General features: G+C 44.7%; 1 protein-coding gene across 2 annotated transcripts in view; it reads left to right on the top strand.

Moving 5' to 3' along the window:
- The first annotated feature begins 2,005 nt into the window (after positions 1 to 2,005).
- Positions 2,006 to 19,721, top strand: part of LOC133114404 (cytohesin-1) — a 68,232-nt gene continuing 50,516 nt past the window's right edge. The window contains exon 1 of one of the 2 annotated variants that reach the window (XM_061223743.1): positions 2,006 to 2,157. In XM_061223743.1, coding sequence (XP_061079727.1) covers positions 2,139 to 2,157 — 19 coding nt within the window. In that variant the 5' untranslated portion in view covers positions 2,006 to 2,138. Of the gene's footprint in view, positions 2,158 to 15,007; positions 15,222 to 19,721 lie in introns of those variants that run through there. The other variant, XM_061223744.1, reaches the window with a different exon arrangement.

Genomic DNA, 19,721 nt, shown 5'->3' with positions numbered 1-19,721 from the left:
TAAAACCTGCACAGCACACCTCCTCTCCTAATCTCTTGTACTGTTTTATAGTATAAAAGTATCCCACTTTCTCCCCTCCATTTCGCTATAGACAGGTTGCCTTGGATTGATTTAATTCAGTGGCATCAAATTTTCTATACATACGTTACACAAAAATTGAAAAAAGTATATATATATACATTTTAAAAAACCTGTCGTATCTATGGGTTGTTGGATTGTGATTAGAAATTATCTGCAAATAGATGTGAGAAATGCAATGTCTTTCATGTGATTCCGTAATGCTTTTACTGTAGTAATACAGTAAATGACGGTATTAAAAAGAGGCATATTGCTATACGAGTACAGTGTTCTAGAATGTATGAATGTTTCGTGTGAAACTAACCTGAAATTAGACGTGTAATAGCAATGAGACTGACATTTTTGTTGAACACTGACTGGTCTAAATCATCCCATGTCATAATCTGCATTTATGGTTCTTAATTTTGCACCATTTTTTCTGACCAAGGAGAGACCTTTAATTATTAAGATAGGAACTCATACAAAGGAAAGTGTATAATTGTACAGGTGCAATAAAGTTGTCACTTTTGTGGAAGTACTTGGTCTGTTCTTATCTTATTTTGTTTTTGTCCTGATGGGCGTTTATTATGAATAATATTCTTACCGTGAGTTCTGCCTTTGTCCGGTATTCATGGGCCATCTGGAATGGAGTTCGTGTAGTGGTAAACTGTGGAACCCGAGCTGATTTTTCACCACCAATTGTAGAGTGGGTTTGGGGATAATTATGCCTTGTGGCTGAGCACTTCCAGTTGCATAGCGCTGCTTACCAGTGCTCAGTGGCCTCACTTTATTAGGTACACCTACTCGTTAAACCGAAAGGCCATGAATGCTCAAATAATAGCGGTCTACTGGTAACTGGTGTGCGGAAGAGCATTTGAACAAACGCGCAATGTGTGGAGCCTTGAAGCAGATGGGCTTCAGCAGCTAATAACTAAGAATGGGAAGAGGAGGCTACAGTGGGTACATAAACACCAAAACTTGACGATTGAGGACGGGAAAGACATTGCCTGACAAAACGTTATTTGTGCTACATCATGCAGGGTCCGAATTTGTTTTTGATCATTATGAATCCATGGATCCATCCTGGTTGGTTGTTGGTTGTGGTGTCACAAAGTGTGCCTCATCTCAAGATGGTTCCACGAACCAATGGCCTGCGCACTCCCCAGAATCCAATAGAGTGCCTTTCGGATGAGGTGGAATGGGAGATTTGCATGAATGTAGCAGGGACTATGATGCTATGAAGTCAGTATGGACCAAAATCCCTAAGGAATATTTTCTGTACTTTTGTTAACTGTGTACTGTTAAATCCAAGCTGTGAAGAATTCTGGCGGTTCTAGAGGTCCGACCTGATTTAAGAACAGTGCACCTAATGGAGTGGCTTCTGCTTGCCCAGGACGTGTAGCACAGGTGAATATCATAGGGAACTACAAAGCCTTTTTGTTCTATTCGCGTATTTAGCTAGTGCCAAACAAAAGTTATTTAAGGCAATTAATAGCTGTAAATGATTTTACCGGAACAGCTCCTGTCCATGCATTTGATTGGCTAGTGTAGGGTAAAAGTTTACAGCGCGTGACATAGCGTGTTTTTTACATGGATGCAGCCGGAGTAGCTAGCCTATACCGCACAGTACCACCAGTACCACGCAGTGGAGAGGGGAAACCTGCTTGGAGGTTGCCAGAAAACGGGATTTTTTTCTGAATCATATGGAAATGTACAGGTCTTCGGGGATAGAGTCAGAAAGAGAGCATGCAGTGTATGTACCGATATTTGTGATTTTAATTTGAGTTGTGGGTGGGGAAGTCCTATGTTTGCAGTGGAGTCATTTTGATTCTGGCATTTTAAGAAATAATACAGGATAAAAATGGCATTTGGCAGCATGGACTTGCAGATGGGCTGGCATCGTGTGGAGCAGAGCTGGCACTGTATGTATTGAGTGTGTGACGCTGCGAGTGAAGAAGGAGAAATACTTTGGAAGAGTGGGGAGATTTAGACGGTGCAGCGTGGGTGGACCTTCAGTAGGCACGGGAGTGGTGGCAACATTCGAGGAGAAAGCCTGCAACATCGAGGCGAGAAACGGCAGCATGGAGGAGGAAAACTACGGTAAGATATCCTACAGCCCTCTTACCGCGTCGGAATTTGTTACAGCTATGAGACGCTATAATAAATGTCTGTATGCAGCCTAACTACCTTGCTACCCTGGGCTGAAGCAGACTTGGAGGAAGCAGGAATCCAGGCACTTAGCTACTGAAGCTACGGTATTGTAAACCGAGTGCTGATGATGCTGCTTGCTCAGAGTGACAAAGCAAAAGAGTTACACGAGGAATCAAAATTTCACCTAAGTTTAAACGCAGGCTGTAGATACCTGCAGGAGATATAATGATCAGTGTAACGCATCAGGAAAGCGCTTTAAGCGTGCTGGGGTAAAGCGTGGTTGCAATGTGAGCAGAGACGGACAGTCGGCGAGGTATAAACGAAAGGAACCTAGCTGGAATTGGTTTTAATTGTTGGCTGGAGTTATTCGTCTCATCTCATTATCATTGTGTTTGACGCACATTTCTGTATGTTTAGAAGTGGAGAGCGGCACAGTGGCTGTCAATTTAGCAAGGCATGATGTACCATGTGGTAGGCTGTCAAGTGTCGCTTGCTCGGTAGCTAGCTAGTTAATTAAATGGCTAACCAGCGTCATAAGACTCTATAGATAGCTTACTTGTGTAGCTAACTGTCAAACCTCCCAATGCTATATTAAACATGGCAATAAAATAAAGACAGCTCGCTGGAATTTGCCGTAGGGATCCTCGACATAATACAAACGATTCAGTGTCCTGCAGTATTATTATTATTATTAATTTTTTTCGAACAAATAACATGTTTACATTTTCTCAGTGTTAACGTCAATGTGTACCCACAAGTTTAGACATTATCTAAACCAACATTCTGTCAGATTCGGACTGTATAACGGTGGTCCTTTCGTGTGATGACGGAGTCGTCATGTCCTCAACATTCCCTGGCACTGCAAATATTCATCTACAGTTACATACAAGCCCTGTTGCCCACGTGGGAGAGCATATCAATTATTTATCTCTCAGCTTGCTAAGTGCTTAATGCACCTAAAAATAGGCGTGATGGTCTGGAATTCCTGTTGTAGGTTGGGTGAGTCTCGACGGCCGAGTATGAGAGATCCTAGAGGGTACTAGACCAGTAGCTTTTGGGTGTCTGCTATGATAAACAAAAACCATACAAATAAGAAATTGAAGCAATGAAGTGATTTCGCATTTTGATTGCATGGTTGAATACATATCAGTTAAGCAAACTGACACGTTCGTTTGTGCAGTTGGAACTGTTTAGTTGCGTTGAATGTCCAAAAATAGCATCCAGCCACTTCTGGCACAGACTATGGGGACTGTGATTCGACTTAGATAAGTCAGAGCAGAAGCCAATATAACTTATGTGTTGGCTAAACGCACTCCTCCCGGTTTGCACCTGAAACTGTAACCGCTATTTTTCCACTTCCGTTTTTAACGTATATTGTATATGTCGTCACGAAACACCGCCCTGTCTAACGGTCTGTTTGCACGATATTAGTCAGCGGCAAATAAATGCATCCTGGGCGATGTCGGCTTTTGGTGCACCTCCTACATCTCTTAGTCTTGGCAGAATCTAGCAAAAGTGCCTGAGGTAAGACTATTGTCAAAATAGGGAAAATCCCCGTTCAATAGGGAATCTTGCCACCGTAGTTCACATCACTGTATTGTGGCAAGTGGATGTTGTGTGTGAATATCTGAACCCTGGCTTTTCCACTAGTTCTGCCAACTCAGTTTGATGCAGTTTCTTTGGGAATCTCAGGTTCCTGTTATGTTCATGTGAAACCTTTATTACACTTTCCCCTCAATGCCCAAACTTCACAAAGTCTTAACTGACACAGGAACTTCCCACTTGAATGAATTTTTTTATATAATTGTGGAGATGGAAGAATGTTCATATAGTAGCCAAATCTTTAACTTAGCAAACTGAGAAATATGTGGACAAATTCATAAAACTATGTGCAACTGCAACCGAGTATTAACAAAATAAACAATGCATTACTTTATATACGTTGTTGTTTTCATACACGTTTTCGTAACACAAAGTGCATAGAAATAACCAAAAGATGGTGAGCTCATCTTTGGAAGCATTCCGGACACGTCCACCTTCAAACCACGCAAGGTTTTAATTTGCAGTGCGTGGCCGGCCATCAAATGCAGAGACAAGCAGCTTTGGGACTGCTGAGTCTCTGAAAATGCAGCACTAGGGCTGGCTGGGTGGCTCTGTGAAAGCACTAGTGCATGGATGGGCATCACACTCTGGTATCTGTTGAGGCACCGTTCTAGTGCATGGATGGGCATCACACTCTGGTATCTGTTGAGGCACCGTTCTAGTGCATGGATGGGCATCACACTCTGGTATCTATTGAGGCACTGTTCTAGTGCATGGATGGGCATCACACTCTGGTATCTGTTGAGGCACTGTTCTAGTGCATGGATGGGCATCACACTCTGGTATCTGTTGAGGCACTGTTCTAGTGCATGGATGGGCATCACACTCTGGTATCTGTTGAGGCACTGTTCTAGTGCATGGATGGGCTCCACACTCTGGTATCTGTTGAGGCACTTTTTTCGGGTATGTATGGGTCCCACAGTGTGGTGTCTGTTGTGAAATCTCGTCTCTGTCTGTCTGTACAAGCACGGTCTGATGAGCAGTGGTGGCTGACATTGCTGGCTTCAGGAGAGAGCATGCGCTCATCTGCGCGTCCCAAACAATAGCAGAGGCTGTGGCAATGAGTGCTGATATGTAATAACTAGGGGAGGAGAAAATAATGCAATCGTGTAATGATGCTCTCATGACAATAAATAGATTGGCAGGAATAAGAGTGTGCATTCGAGAGAGAAGTATTTGCAGACACTCATTATTTGGTAAATGCCTTATCAATAGTATGCATGCACATAGATTAGGGTTGAAAGATGAATCAATCTATTTTGCACCGAAATCGCTATTGTAAAAGAACGCAATTTGCGAATCGCTTTTTTTATTTTATTAGATACTTTCGGGTTTAGGTTAATTCAGGAGGGCTTGTGAAGTTTAAATTACGTTGTGTGGTTTGCCTAAGAACACGTCTGAACATCATTAACACAGTGCACAAAGTGAGTATGCAGCAAACCTGGAGAGACTGTGCAAGTGTGTGGTCACTGCGGTTGTGTCACCAGTCAGACGTGCAGACGACCACACTGCCTTAGATTGTCACTCCTCTGCCTGGCCCCTCCCTGCAGACTGTGAGTGACTGGTGCCTGGTTGTGGGTCCGTTGGTGAACTATGTCTTGGTGAACTATGTGTACCGTACTTGTTTGACTGAGTCATTTCAGTGATGGTGACAGATATCTGATAACAGCTATAAGCATATGACCCTGCCTGTCCATTTTTAAATACATATATGCTCATAACAGATCTGTTCTACAAATCCCCATGGGATGTATTTTGGTTTGACGCACATTTCTGAAAAGAGAGAAACCCAGCCACTGCTAGCACAGGTGTGGATGAGATTGTGGTTTGTGATTGTTGTTTCAGTTCACTCTGACCCACGTCAGTTGTGTAAATGATGATGCCAGTGCATTACCGTGTTCATACACAAAATACTGTCTCCTCTTGTTCAAGTGTTACTGGAAATTTTTGATTTTCAGTTGTCGTGTGGGAGTCTTTTTTTTTTTTTCGTTTTTAAGTTTCATTTCCCGTGCAGTGAAAATCTGTTCATCAGTATGCACCTATGCACCTTCTGTCTGCAGTTTTACCAGGAAACCGCAAGTCGTTGTGTAAAGTTAAATTCTCCTCTGGCTGTTTGGAACATTAGCCTAAAGCTGGGGTCGGTGATTTTTTTAGGGTAATATTTTGTGAAATTCTCTTCACATTCCTAAAGCTAGCAATAAACCTGCTCTGGGATAAAAATCTATATCTCTGACTGTCCCAGGACAGATTTTCAGGGACTTTTTTCATCGCTCGTGGTAGCTAACATCCATCGAGGGCAGCTCTCAGCCAGGAGGTGGCCTTACCTGTCTAGCAAAATAACGGTGCGCGTCCCCGAGAGGCTGACTGGAGAGGACGGGGTGGGGTTTTTGCCGCTGTGTACTTTCTTCTTCTGCCCAGATTCTGCTCACGCCCGAAGAACGCTAACCCCAGCTTTAAGTATGTCACACTCTTCGTCTCGGTTTGACCTTTGACTTCTGTGGAGATGTGCCTGCCCAGGGTTTCATAGAGCTGTGCCTGTCATGTTTTCACTCGACTGTTGGAACTGCTGGTAAACAAGGCATCGTGCCGAGTCCAGTTACCTGAAATCGCCACTGGGGGGAGCTCTCAACTTGTGGAAGAGAGCATCTCCACTGGTGTGTTGTACTTGCAGCTAAGAGAATGTAAATTGTAACTCCAGATTCCAAAATAAATCAATATAAAATAAAATTCACACAGCAGTTAGAAGCGATGCAACTTAAAACATTTTTAAGAAGTAGTTTGGACATCTCTCTCGAGGCATTCATGCCTTATCAATAGTATGCATGCACATAGATTAGGGTTGAAAGATGAATCAATCTATTTTACACCGAAATCACTATTGTAAAAGAACGCAATTTGCAAATCGCTTTTTTTATTTTATTAGATACATTCGGGTTTTGGTTAATTCAGGAGGGCTTGTGAAGTTTAAATTACGTTGCGTGGTTTGCCTAAGAACACGTCTGAACATCATTAACACAGTGCACAAAGTGAGTATGCAGCAAACCTGGAGAGACTGTGCAAGTGTGTGGTCACTGTGGTTGTGTCACCAGTCAGACGTGCAGACGACCACACTGCCTTAGATTGTCACTCCTCTGCCTGGCCCCTCCCTGCAGACTGTGAGTGACTGGTGCCTGGTTGTGGGTCCGTTGGTGAACTATGTCTTGGTGAACTATGTGTACTTGTTTGATTGAGTCATTGTGGTTATTTCAGTGATGGGTGACAGATATCTGATAACAGCTATAAGCGTATGACCCTGCCTGTCCCTTTTTAAATACATATATGCTCATAACAGATCTGTTATACAAATCCCCATGGGATGTATTTTGGTTTGACGCACATTTCTGTGATGTGAGAAACAGAGGGACTAGTGAAGTGACTAGAGAAACCCAGCCAGTCGCTCACCCAGAGAAACCCAGTCACTGAGCACTGAGGCCATCATTCGTCTCCTGTCCTGCTCCTCCTCGTGGGGCGGCCTGTAGCGTAGTGGTTAAGGTAAATGACTGGGACACGCAAGGTCAGTGGTTCTAATCCCGGTGTAGCCACAATAAGATCCGCACAGCCGTTGGGCCCTTGAGCAAGGCCCTTAACCCTGCATTGCTCCAGGGGAGGATTGTCTCCTGCTTAGTCTAATCAACTGTACGTCGCTCTGGATAAGAGCGTCTGCCAAATGCCAATAATGTAATGTAATGTCCTGTCGTGTGAGTTGGTTCAAGAGTGAGCGAATGCATGAATGTGTGTGGGTGATGAGTGAGGGAATAAGTAAACGACTGATTCACTGATTCATCGTTTATTTTTCTCCTCTTCTTTTCCTGTCCTTGCTCCTAACCCGGAAATCGATCCAGGTATCCCCTCTTTAAGGACATTCCAACCCAATAAGTGTTGCTTCTAGGAGCTAGTAGTAGAAGTTATGAACTCCTAATCTTTCCTTTGAGCAAGGAAACATGAGCAGAAGATAACCTATTGGAATGGCCCTCGGTTTATTCATTCCCATCACTTATTTTCACTCCTCGCATCTCTTCCTCACATCTTTTCCTTGCTCCTTAGCTCCGCTCAACGGAGTACACGAGAAAGAAATCCAAGTGCGAGATATGAGGACAGGAATTTAGGCAACATGTATTGGGCAAATGGAACATCCTTGCTCAAGCGTCTGTTTGAAGCGACGTCAGTTATAGACGTGGCAGATGTGGAGAGGTAGATTCAAAGTTCCTTTCCGCGTATATGTAAGACCTCCCCCAAGGATGCTCTGGTGTACCCTCACTTCCCCGCTCCTCCAAGGAGCATATCATGGACCGAAATGTCCTTAAAGATGGTGTACCTCCATCGATTTCTGGGTCTCGCGAGGCTCGAGAAGACAAACACAGATGAAATAAGTGATAGGACTGAACCCCAGATGCTTCATGCGAACCACAGGGCTCAGGAGTGCAGAAACGTCCCTGTTCTACACAGACGTAGTCTCTAGAACTGAGCAGCCATTTTAACAGCAGGTCCTCTGTATGTTTAAAAATAGCAAGGTTCCTTTTGATAATGTAGTCCATGGTATTCGTTGGAACAATGCAGACCACGGGCTTATCGGAAAACAGCCTACAGCTCACCCCCTCAGAATCACTCCTGTTCACGGTGCGAGTTATACATTTGCATTAACAAAGGCGCTTTTTAGACTTTATGTCGAAATAATGAGGTCATTTGTTGTACACAAGACTCTGAGGTGGCAAACGCTTTATTTGTGGGGTGAAAATAGAACTGATCAATTATGGATGGAGCAGCTGCCGTGGCCATGGGTAGGAAAGTGTCTCAGTACTTGCGGGGAGATTGACTGATTGATGTTACTGGTTCACGTAAACCCAGGGAGGATTTGACCCGTTTTCTGATATTGATAATGTTGAAATGTTAAAGCAAACGATAACATTATACTCTGTGCAAGTTGTGAGTGAAGTCAGTGGAATTGGACACTAGGGGGCCTTTCACTAAAGGCGTTATTGAGGCCATTGCTGTGGAGCAGATGCCCAGCTAACACAAAATGCTCTCTCAGTGTGAGGGAAAATGTCCTGTAAATGTTGTAACATTGTGAGGACATTGTGTGTTAGCTGGGTATAAATATTACCCATGTCGAGTAATGGGAAATCATAACTGGTGGAGTATGAGAGTGGGCCTTTTGGAATGCCTGCTTTCCAACTGTCCCGAAGGGAAATGCAGTTAATCTTCGTCCAACTTTCCCTCTCGGTCCTGTTTTCTTATTCTTTGTCCTGCGTTTTTCTCTTTCTTGCCCCTTTTGCTCTCACTCTTCTGTCCTTTTATCCAGTCTTATTTCTCTCTGTTTCTCTCTACCACCCTCTCTCTTCTCCTTCCCCCTCTCTCTGTTTCTCTCTCCTTTCCTGTCTCCCTCTCCCCCTCCCCACTCTCCCTCCCTTTCTCTTTCATTCTCTCCCTCTCTTCTCTCTCTGACGAGGATGGCAAGCTCTGTGGCAACTCTCGTGTGCGTAAGCAGGCCAGGGCAGCTCGGTGCTGAGGCCCGCAGCCCGCCGGCGATGATGAAGGCAGAGCTGCTGACAGGCCTGTGAGTTTCCCTGGGTTAATCACAGGTACACATGGAGCGAGAGACCCTTCTCTCGGAGAGGTGTGAACGGGGGGGGGTCCGCTCAGCGAGACCAGCGTGAACGTGAAGACGCACGCTCACGCTGCTGAGGCAGTACATGGTCAGTACATACTGACCATGCCTCTCTGACTCTGCCTGTCTGCAGTCAGTGTCCTTGGCGCTGCTCACAGCCTAAAGTGTTTTTGCTCTTCACGTCCATGGTAGCCGGCACAAAAATGAACTTTACAGGAAGGTACTTGTGGAGACAAAGCTTTAAGATGTTTTCAGTCTGCCAAGGACAAGTGTCGGCTGTATCCCGGCCTTTAACGGGACTTTTATCCTCAGGTTTACAAGACCATACTCCAAGAAGAACAGACTTTCCAGTGCTAACAGAACTGAAAGGCTACCGCTTCATAAACATGAGGTGTAAAACCCCTTGCTGAGGCTGTTGCAGTTTTCATTTGGTGATTTTACCAGAATTAAAAATACTGAGCTGGCTTTATAAAAGGGGAACATTTAAGGCATTTTCTGACTCTTTCTGACGAAACGGAAAGATTTTTTTTTTGGGCTGAGTCTTCTTCCCTGCAGGCCCCACAGTGCGCTGCGGTGTGCTAACATTCGAGCGTTGGGCACCACTTCCTCCTCCCGTGTGGGAGTGAAGAGGAAGTGGCCTGCGATTGGCTCTGCCGCGTTCACATGACCTGCTCCCTGCAGCTTCCCTTGTCGCAGTGCAACATGGCTTTTTTGCTCGGTAGGGAGTGTGGAAGTCTTAATGTGACATGAGCTGGGCTGAGGGCCTGGGGATGATGGGAGATATGCTGAGTTTATGGCATGTATTTGCGTGCAGTATCGGCAAAATTGGTCACATGACAGGGTGGGAGTTCAGTGTAACGGCTTGGAAACTGGGCTCCCGGTTTTGAGGTTGTAGGTTCAGTCCCCAGGGGGTCCTGCTGATGTGCCCTTGATCCAGTTTCTTAGTTTCCTAACCTGAATAGCTTCAGCAAATATTCAGCTGTATAATTTGATTCTGTGTGAGGTTTTCTGGATAAGAGCGTCTGCTCTTATGGCTAAAATATAAATAAAAATAAATGTACCTTGGAGCTGCAGTAACATATATTCAGGAGGCCTATGATGTGTGTAGTATTTTAAGAGATGGTGTAATGCGGTGGTCTGTGGGTTGTGAGTGGAAGGGAGCAGAAGGCAAAAGGAACATGTCCTCTTTTAGTGTCCGGTCTCTGCCCTGCTGCAGCCTGGTTCTCCCTGCAAGTACACAGCTGCCTCGCATCACGAGTTCCACAGCAAATATATGCTGAACGCTCCAACTGTTTATGTGTGCACTCTGTGTGTGTGTGTGTGTGTGTGTGTGTGTGTGTGTGTGTGTGTGTGTGTGTGCACGCTGTCTGTGCGTGTGTGTGCACGCTGTCTGTGCGTGTGTGTGCACGCTGTGTGTGCGTGTGTGTAGGCAGCAATGTGCCCTGTGTGCGTGCATGTCTGCACTGTGTGTGTGTGTGCGCATGGGTATTTTCTGAGTGTGTGTACTGTGTGTGTGCGCTCTGTGTGTACGCTGTGTGCGCATGTGTATTTTCTGAGTGTGTGTACTGTGTGTGTGTGCGCTCTGTGTGTACGCTGTGTGCGCTGTGCTGTGTGTTTTATCGCAGCGAGGAACAGCTGTTGGTGTCAGCCCGTGTGAACATAAAGGCATGTTTGAGTTCTTGGCCCTGGATGGCTGATTCACTTGGGTGTGAAGGCGTGTAAGCGTAAATGTGTTAATGGAAGAAATATGTAAACTATGGTCTCACAAATTCTCTCACAATATCTAGTCATTTCTGTAACCTGTTGCCAAGCAACAGTGAGATCTATATTTGTAGGCTAAGCATTAAATACAACTTCAGTAAACTTCCCTAACAAATTTTTGGGCTTGTAAACCAAAGGTAGCATGTTGGCCACTTGTCTTAATGGATACAATGTCAAAAGTTATGTTGGGGAGAGCGGGGTAGGTTTTCACATGGGTAAGTTGTCACACTGTCCATTTCTCCTAAACAAGAGGCACTACCTTAAAAATGGAATAGTAATTTTGTGTGACTTCTGTTCTGTGTTCTGAGGTCAACTTCATGTTTACACATGGCCAAAATCACACTTATCTGGGGTGAGGACAGTTCTTTCTCACCTTCAAAAGTAATAAGGTACGAATGTTCAAAATTACACGGTCATCTCCAAAAGTAAGCTGTTTTTGCAATACACTGAATACATTTTGGGATGAGATGAAAAGATGAACACCAGACAAGAGTTCAGATTTTCAGCTTTTATTTCCTGGTATTTACAGCAGATGAGCTTGTATATTTTAGATCATGAGCAGAGCCCTTCTTTCTCCACTTTGGCCTTTACATCACTTTGGTAATGGTAGAGGTTAATCTTTCCATAAAACGTTCTTCCAGAACTTTTGCGGCTCATCTCTGTACTTCTTTGCAAATTATTATCTCACCATCTTCACAGGCAAAACCCAAGGCTAAAACCAAGAGTAGACATTCAAAACTATTTATTTTTTAACCAATCAATTGAACAGGACACATCTGGGCAACAAGAAACACCTGTCATATGCTCCAATACGTTTGCTCACCTAAAAACTGGGTGGTCTGATACAATAGGTGATATATTCTAACTTGTTTAACAAATCTAGATACAAATATCTGGAAATAAAAGCTGATATTTGGATCTGTTTGCATCTTTTGACCTCAAATTCAGTTGTCTTCAGTATATAGCAAAAACTATTTTAATGTACTTTTTGTACTTAGTAGAGGAGAGTATAAAGTTTGATACAATATTTTAGCTGCAATTTATCTGCAGTCCTACATTATGACCTTGAGATATAGCCCTAATTAGCACATGCTAATTAGCCCTCATTGTCAGTTTGGGGCAAAGTTGTCTCAATGACTCCCACTATAAACCCCACTATAAATTGACACATAGAAATCATTGTGATATTGTATAATACAAATAACTATGTTTTAGGGTAATGCTTTCTGAATGGACTAATGTTACCCCACTGGTCCTTGGTTTTATTTGGTTTTGAAACAAACAAAAAAAAAAAAAAAATTCTGAATTACACAATGATTGTGTTCTTATTCATTGAAAAATCCACACTTACCCAACATAGTGTGCCACAAGTGCAAACCCTCTACTTAACTGTCTATAACTGTAATAAGTTATAAAGATGTAATGAATACAAAATATGTGTCTGATACTTCATTGTTTCATTTGGTCTGACATTTATTTGATTGTGATGTATTGGGCCCAAGAAATAAGAAAGTGTGACTATGCCCCACTCTCCCCTAAGTCGTGCTGGAAAAGAGTGTCTTAAGTGCCTGTAATGTCGTGATACTTCCCTTTCAGAGTTCCAAACGGCAGTCTGCAAGCATAGACCCCGTCCCTCCTGCATCAGCCAATGACGTGACCCACCTGTCCTTACCGCCAGCGGGTGAATGTAGAAATACAGGGTCCTGTTGAAATCTGTGGTTTTTGCATGGTGCTGATTTCACAAAGCAAGCCTCACACCGGCAAAATAACGCGAATGCAGAGACTAAGCTCGCTAATCCTTTCAGCGGGGAGAGAGTCGCGGCAACAGCATAACCTGCTTTCAACCTGTCAGCTGCTAAACGGCAATATTATCGGCATCAACAAATGAGAATTTTTTAAGGGTGAGAGGTTATTCTCTTGCGTGCTTGCAGGGCAGTGGACACAAGCATGCAGCTTACTGTACAAACAAGGGGGAATTGCAGTGCTAGTGGATTTCTTGGTATCTCTTTCACAGCGGACACCATTATCAGCACGATTCTGGAGACATCTCCAACAGTGTGCTTTTTCCGAGTGTGTGTGAGCGTGAACGCTTGTATGCGTACATATTTGTGCATATACTTATATAGTCTCCCCCCCCCATTTCTGAGGGCCAAAAGTAAGTAAACAGTTGGTTTCTTAGCTGTTTCTGATTAGTCTGGTGTATTCAATTGCTTTCATTGAACTTGAGCAGATAAGATACTTCTGTACACTTCAGAATTAATTAATTCATTATCAATGATGGCAAGTCTACCAGCATCTGTGGCAGCCATGCATGCCCAAACTATAACACCCCCACTACCATGTTTCACAGATGAGGGGGGGTGCTTTGATTGTTGGGCAGTTCCTTGGAACCTCCACACTTTGCTCTTGCCTAGTCACAGACACATCCACGCTTGCCTCCTGAAGAGGGTTGCTGATCTGTCGAACAAGTGTTGAGTGGTTTTTCTTCACTGTGGTGGGAATTCTTTAATTATTTGTAGTAGTGGTCTTCCTTGGCCTACCAGCCCCTATGTGAGCTCTCCAGTGCTCCCTTTCTTTATAATGTTACAAACTGTCCAATTATTTTGGTCCCCTAAGGGGGGACTATGTATAAAACGGGATGTAATTCTTACACCGATCAACCAATATGAATGTAATTATCCTTAAATTAAAGGTTGCAATCTGCACTTTGAATTCCTTGTTTCATTTTGTATGCAAAGTGATGGAGTACAGAGCCAGAAGAGCAGACATTTTAACACTGTTCAAATATTTACAGACTGCACTGTATGTACGTATGCTGTGTGTGTGTGTGTGTGTGTGTGTGTGTGTGTGTGTGTGTGTGTGTGTGTGGTGAAGTGGTGGAATATGTAAGATTCCTGTTTGTGTGGTATGAATTGGTTAAATAACATTTGACAATTTTTAATTGTTATGGATTGATGGAGAGCAATAAATATGAGAAATCCCCCACCACTGTAATCCTCCACTGGTGGATATTCCAGACTGGTAATCTATCATAGTGTTGTACAGTGCATATGCCCTTGGGCTGTTGAATGCTGTAACTAAATATAAAAAATATTAAATTAAATTAATTCAGAACTTTTCTGCTGTCAATTAAATTTTAATATATTGAGGGCCACCGTAAAATAGACAGGTATTACATGGTACAGCTTGTGTCTGTATGTGTGTATGCATGTTTGTTTGATTGTAACATAGTTTGTGTTTGATTATGATTGCGTGTGTGGGGAAAGTGAGTCTAAGAATATCTTGAGCGGTCGTGAGAGCTAGAGAAGGGCCAGTTTACAGTTTACATAGAGAGAGAAAGAGAGAGAGGGCAAACCAAGCACAGCAGAGAGCAGAGAGAGAGGACACATTACAGAGAGAGAGAGCAGGCACATAATGCACTGACAGCACATAAGAGAGGGAACGAGAGCAGGAGAGAGAGCACGTACAGTAACAGAGCGAGCATGTAACAGTGACAGAGAGAGCGGGGGGGAGAGAGTACATAAGAGCGAGAGCATGTAACAGTGAGAGAGAGAGGAAGCAGGAGAGAACATGTAACGGTGAGAGAGAGTGAGAGAACAGGCGGCAGAGAGAGAGCACATAGCCGAGACTATCTGACTGTAGCTGGATTGAAAGAGCTTGGGGTGGAACCGTGTGCTGGGAATATTCGGGAAGCACTTGGGCAGACTGCTGAGTGGAAGAACCCGGCACTGGGCTAGGGGGGGGGTGGGGGTGAGGGAAAGAAGGAACCAGTCCATGGACTGGACAACCAACTGGCTCACAGGGACAAGTGAACTCCGGGGGAAGGGACAGCGTCCTCCACAAGTTCCTCTTCGCCCGCTCGCCGGCTGAACAGGGAGGGAGGGAGCCAGGAGAAAGGAGCCGCAAGCGACCGCCCGTCACGCCGCGAACATGGGCACCGTCAGCGAACTCTGCGTGTCCAGTTTCCAGGCGTTCCTGTGCCCCACAGTGCAGGACACCTCGCCAGGTGACTCCCAGACCTTCTGGAAGGAGGAGGCATTGGCTGTAGCTCTTTGCTTTAGGTTGTATAGAGTGGGGAGCGGTGTTGCATTGTGGTGAGTGAACTCAAAGGCTGTGGGTTTAATTCCCAGCTGCTGTTCCGGTAAATACTCCAGGCAATATCCAGCTCCATAAATGGATTGTTTGTAAAAATGTAATCTGTGTAAGTTGCTCTGTATAAGAGTATCTCTGCTCATTATTGAAGTGTAATATAATGTACATTGATTAGGTTGTGTCTGTTCTGAACACTGGGTGCTGAATGGATTGGCAGATCCCTGCTGAGCCGGGCGATTGGGAAGGACTCGGATGTTTTGTAATGGAAAAGCGAGAGAGGGAAACCAGTAGCATAACGTCATGTTAGTGCTTTCCTGTTGCCTTGGCGATAAAGTGTCTGGATCTCAGGGAAGCACTCACACAGAGGCGCTCGGGGTGTGTATTCATGTGTGTGTGATCTTTGAGGGTGTATATGTTTTGAGTGTGCTTTGTGTGTATGCCATGTCCTGTGTGTGTCATATGCCTGTGAATGTGTGCAGCTGTATGTGTGTACATTTGGTGACATTCGTGTGGGTGTGGGAGCGTGTACATTTTGGTTTGGTTTTAGAGATGAGGGAAAGAGAAGAAGATGAGAGAGCTGAAAAGTGGAAAACTGAAATAAGCAAATTGACAGTTGTGAAATAAGCAGTGTGTCTCACCCAAGGTTAAAGGAGCCAACGTTTTTGTTTCTGTTCATATTAGTCTGTGTGTAGTTCTGTTTTCTATACTCCAGAAGATGATGTGAACATAAGAGTTTTCGGTTTTGGAACCTGAGGTTACTGCTGGGCTTTCCGAAGAAAAATTGGCACTCCGAAACTTTGTAGAGCAATAACGGCTGGTTTTCCCCCCATCCGTTTTCTTGGGAGTCAGGTGTGAACACACACTAAGAAATGATCTGGATTGGATTTGAGTTGACGATCCGTGCTCTAGGAGAAGGGGAATGGGCCTGGTTGCGGGTGGTCTCCTGGCGCTGGTTGCTGGTGGTCTCCTGGCGCTGGTTGCTGGTGGTCTGCTGACGTTGGTTGCTGGTGGTCTGCTGACGCTGGTTGCTGGTGGTCTGCTGACGCTGGTTGCTGGTGGTCTGCTGACGCTGGTTGCTGGTGGTCTCCTGGCGCTGGTTGCTGGTGGTCTCCTGGCGCTGGTTGCTGGTGGTCTGCTGGCGCTGGTTGCTGGTGGTCTGCTGGCATTGAGTGTGTAATGGTGGTACAGCCAGCGCAGGGGGGGGAAGTGGACGCCTGAGGGTGGCCCTCATTCACCGCCGCGCTTGCCGGGAGGCAGCGGGGTCTGTCCGTCTGTCTGTCCGTCCTGTCCTCATGTCCTTCACACGCGTATCGAAACGGGCGCTATCTGGCGGCCCCCCTTATCTGTAAAGAGTATTGATTGCCACTCGACTCCAGATAACCCCTCCCTGATGGGATTACGCCTCAGTTACTCCGCCGCGAATCGCAGGGGGCGTCCGTCTAATTGACTTTTGATTGGAAGAATCGTTTCCTCCCTTTTCTGGAGAGCTGTCTGGTGGGCCAGGAGCAATCGTCCTTTTTGGTTATTACAAGCGTTTAGCAGGCGTTCATGTCCAGAGTGACTTTCACAACTGCACTTTTACATAGTATTAATTTATACATTATACTGAAGCAATTTTGGTGAAATACCCTTTTCAAGGTTACAATGGCAGTGCATCCCTGGGAACTGAACTGCAACGTTTAAATTATTAGCCCAAATTTCTACCCATCATACTACACTTTTCCCATAAGGAGAGAGAACCAGGCTCGAGCACGGGCGGAGGGTAGGGGCTCCTCTGTTCGAGCAGTGGCCTGGCTAATGCCATTACAGGGCAGATTAAAGCAACGCCTTTTATGCCCTGCTGGTGAACGAGAGCAGACCTGGGCCTCTTCCCTGGGAATCCCTCCCATGCAGTGAAGCTCCACCCACAGAAATGAACTGATGTTCCACCTATAGACGTACTGTATCTCAAAGCTAAATCCACAGACACACGCAACACTCCACACCTACCGTTCCTACACAAACACCAGACACGCCAACATTACCCACAGACGTTTCACAACCAGTGATGTGTTACACGCAGACATACTGACACCATCCAGAGTCAGTGAGGTTTCATAACGTATAATAACACTGGCACACACTGACAATCCACCTATCTGTGGACAATGTGCCACTGCCCTGTCTCCTGGAGAGCTTCTGTTATCCGTGCTCTTGCATTAGTGTGAGCAGTCATTTGTACCTCTGAGAACAACGCAGCAGGGTTCTCTCCCTAACATTGAGTGCGTGAAGATTAAAATGTCCTCCCCTTGCTTCGGTAATTTTGGTCTGAAAGGAGCTGGGAGGACACATTGCTCCCGATTGTTCCAGACCTTTCTGAAGAGCCTCATAATGCGAAAGCCCTATACTCATCTCCCTGTAGAATTACAGTAAGAACTTTTTGAGGGGAAAAAAAGGCTGACGCCAACGAAAACGGCGGGATTGTAATTTACAGTGTTCTAGATTCAACAAGCACCCAGGGTGCATTTGAGCAGTGTCACGTTGAGCAGAAGAGGAGAGGCTTATGGGAGAGGGTATGGTTTTGATCTTTTGAGAATAACAGAACTGGATGTTTTTAATGAGGTCTGTTTTGCGGGGTCAGTCACCCCCTTCTCACACATGCGGCCTTGTTCCATGTTCCGGAGTCTTTTACCGCTTAGAGGTCACGTGTGAGTGAGACCCAGATTAGCTGTTCTGGTCGAGTTGCTTCTGCGATTTTTGACAGCCCAATACCTAGTGACATTTCAGTAAATGTTCTATTTCAAAATTAGTGGGAATAAAACCTTCGTATTGCTCGATCAAGCAAGCTACATGTTTTCTTAAGTAAACTAAGGATGTACAAAAACATTATAGCCTCTCTTACTGACTTAGTACACATTACACACCATCACAGTCAAACATCCATATCATATAGTTCTACAAAGGTTTCTGAAGTTCTACTTTTAAAATATGGCAGGATGGCAATACATTTACTTTTTCCTTTATGAGCAATATACTTAGCAGATGTTCGATAGATTACCTGGTGAGTGAGCAAGAGTCTGGCAAAATCATGCCTGCCCCAGCCTTTTCAGGCAGTGTATTCTGTCAACTAAAATAATGAAAACAATACTGCATAGTCTTTGGCTGTGTGAACAAGAGTTCAAGAGAACGGCAGAATAGTTTCATCTTCCATGTTCTATGTGTACAAGTGGTTGGAGTCTCGGGGTTGCTGACATGGAGTTTCGAGTCAGCATTCAATCAAATGGAAAGAAGAAGTAACGTGGTCATTTTGCTGAATAAACTGGTAAAAAAGGGAGGGAGGTAATGGAGATTGTGCAAATGATGTTCAAGCAGAATAGAAGTTGGAGATGCTGAGTTTTATTTCTATTTTAAAATAAATGCGCTCCTGATACAGGGATTTGGAAATGGCACTAAGTTGATCCTAATTAATGGTGACTTTGTACCAAAATCGTGTGCAAACCCTAAAATCTGCCCACGGTCCCTTCCGAATGACTAATCTCTGTCTCTGTCCTGTGGTAGGGAGGAGACCGTATGACTGGACAACAGCCTTGGGAAGGAAGGGAAGGACTTTTGTTACTGGTCGAGCAATGAGACATTCGTTCCCCCTTGTCAGTGGTTGATTACCAGCAATTGAGCCAAAGATTGTGCCTCTTTATATCATTCATAACTGATAGTCCTGGGTAGAGGCCAGCTATTTGGCTGCCAAGTGATGTATCACTGGTAACAAAAGGGTTTGTTTTGGTTATGTTGAATTTATTTCTTATGTGGAATGTTTTTTGGACAGTTGATATCGCTGAATATGTTGCAACCGTTTGAATAGATAACCTTGCTGAATGTTTCATCAGGATAGGTCACCATGCAATCAGGTGTGTGTGTGTGTGTGTGTGTGTCTGTCTGTCTGTCTGTCTGTCTGCACACGTTCACTTGTGTTGGTTTTTTCTTTCCTCTACACTGCTGGCAAGTGCTCATAGGTCAGTGATTACATGGCATTACAGAGCAACTTACACTGATGACATTTTTATATGCAATCAAATTGTGCAGCTGGATATTTTACTGAAATTCAGGTTAGGAACATTGCTCCAGGGTACAACCGCTGTGCCTGTTCAGGGAAGTGAACCCACAACCTTCAACAAGTTCAGTTCCCTAACCATTCTGCTACACTGCCTCCCCACAGACGAATCAAATGCTGATCTGCACTGGTTTTGGTTTCCTTGTCAACTCCACTGTTACCGGTCAGGCCGCATAACTCTAGAGCATCAGATTAGACAGTGCCCAATCACAGGACTGGCCTTCTGTAAGAACTCCCACACAGGCAGAAACAACCCATCCTCAACATTGTGGCATACAGGGGGTGATTTTGGGTGTGGAGTTGGGCTTTGGTTTTGATCCAGCTGGG

Source organism: Conger conger, chromosome 16, assembly GCF_963514075.1.
Source record: "Conger conger chromosome 16, fConCon1.1, whole genome shotgun sequence".
In the NCBI taxonomy this organism is placed as follows: domain Eukaryota; kingdom Metazoa; phylum Chordata; class Actinopteri; order Anguilliformes; family Congridae; genus Conger; species Conger conger.
This window is presented reverse-complemented; position numbering and strand designations above follow the sequence as displayed.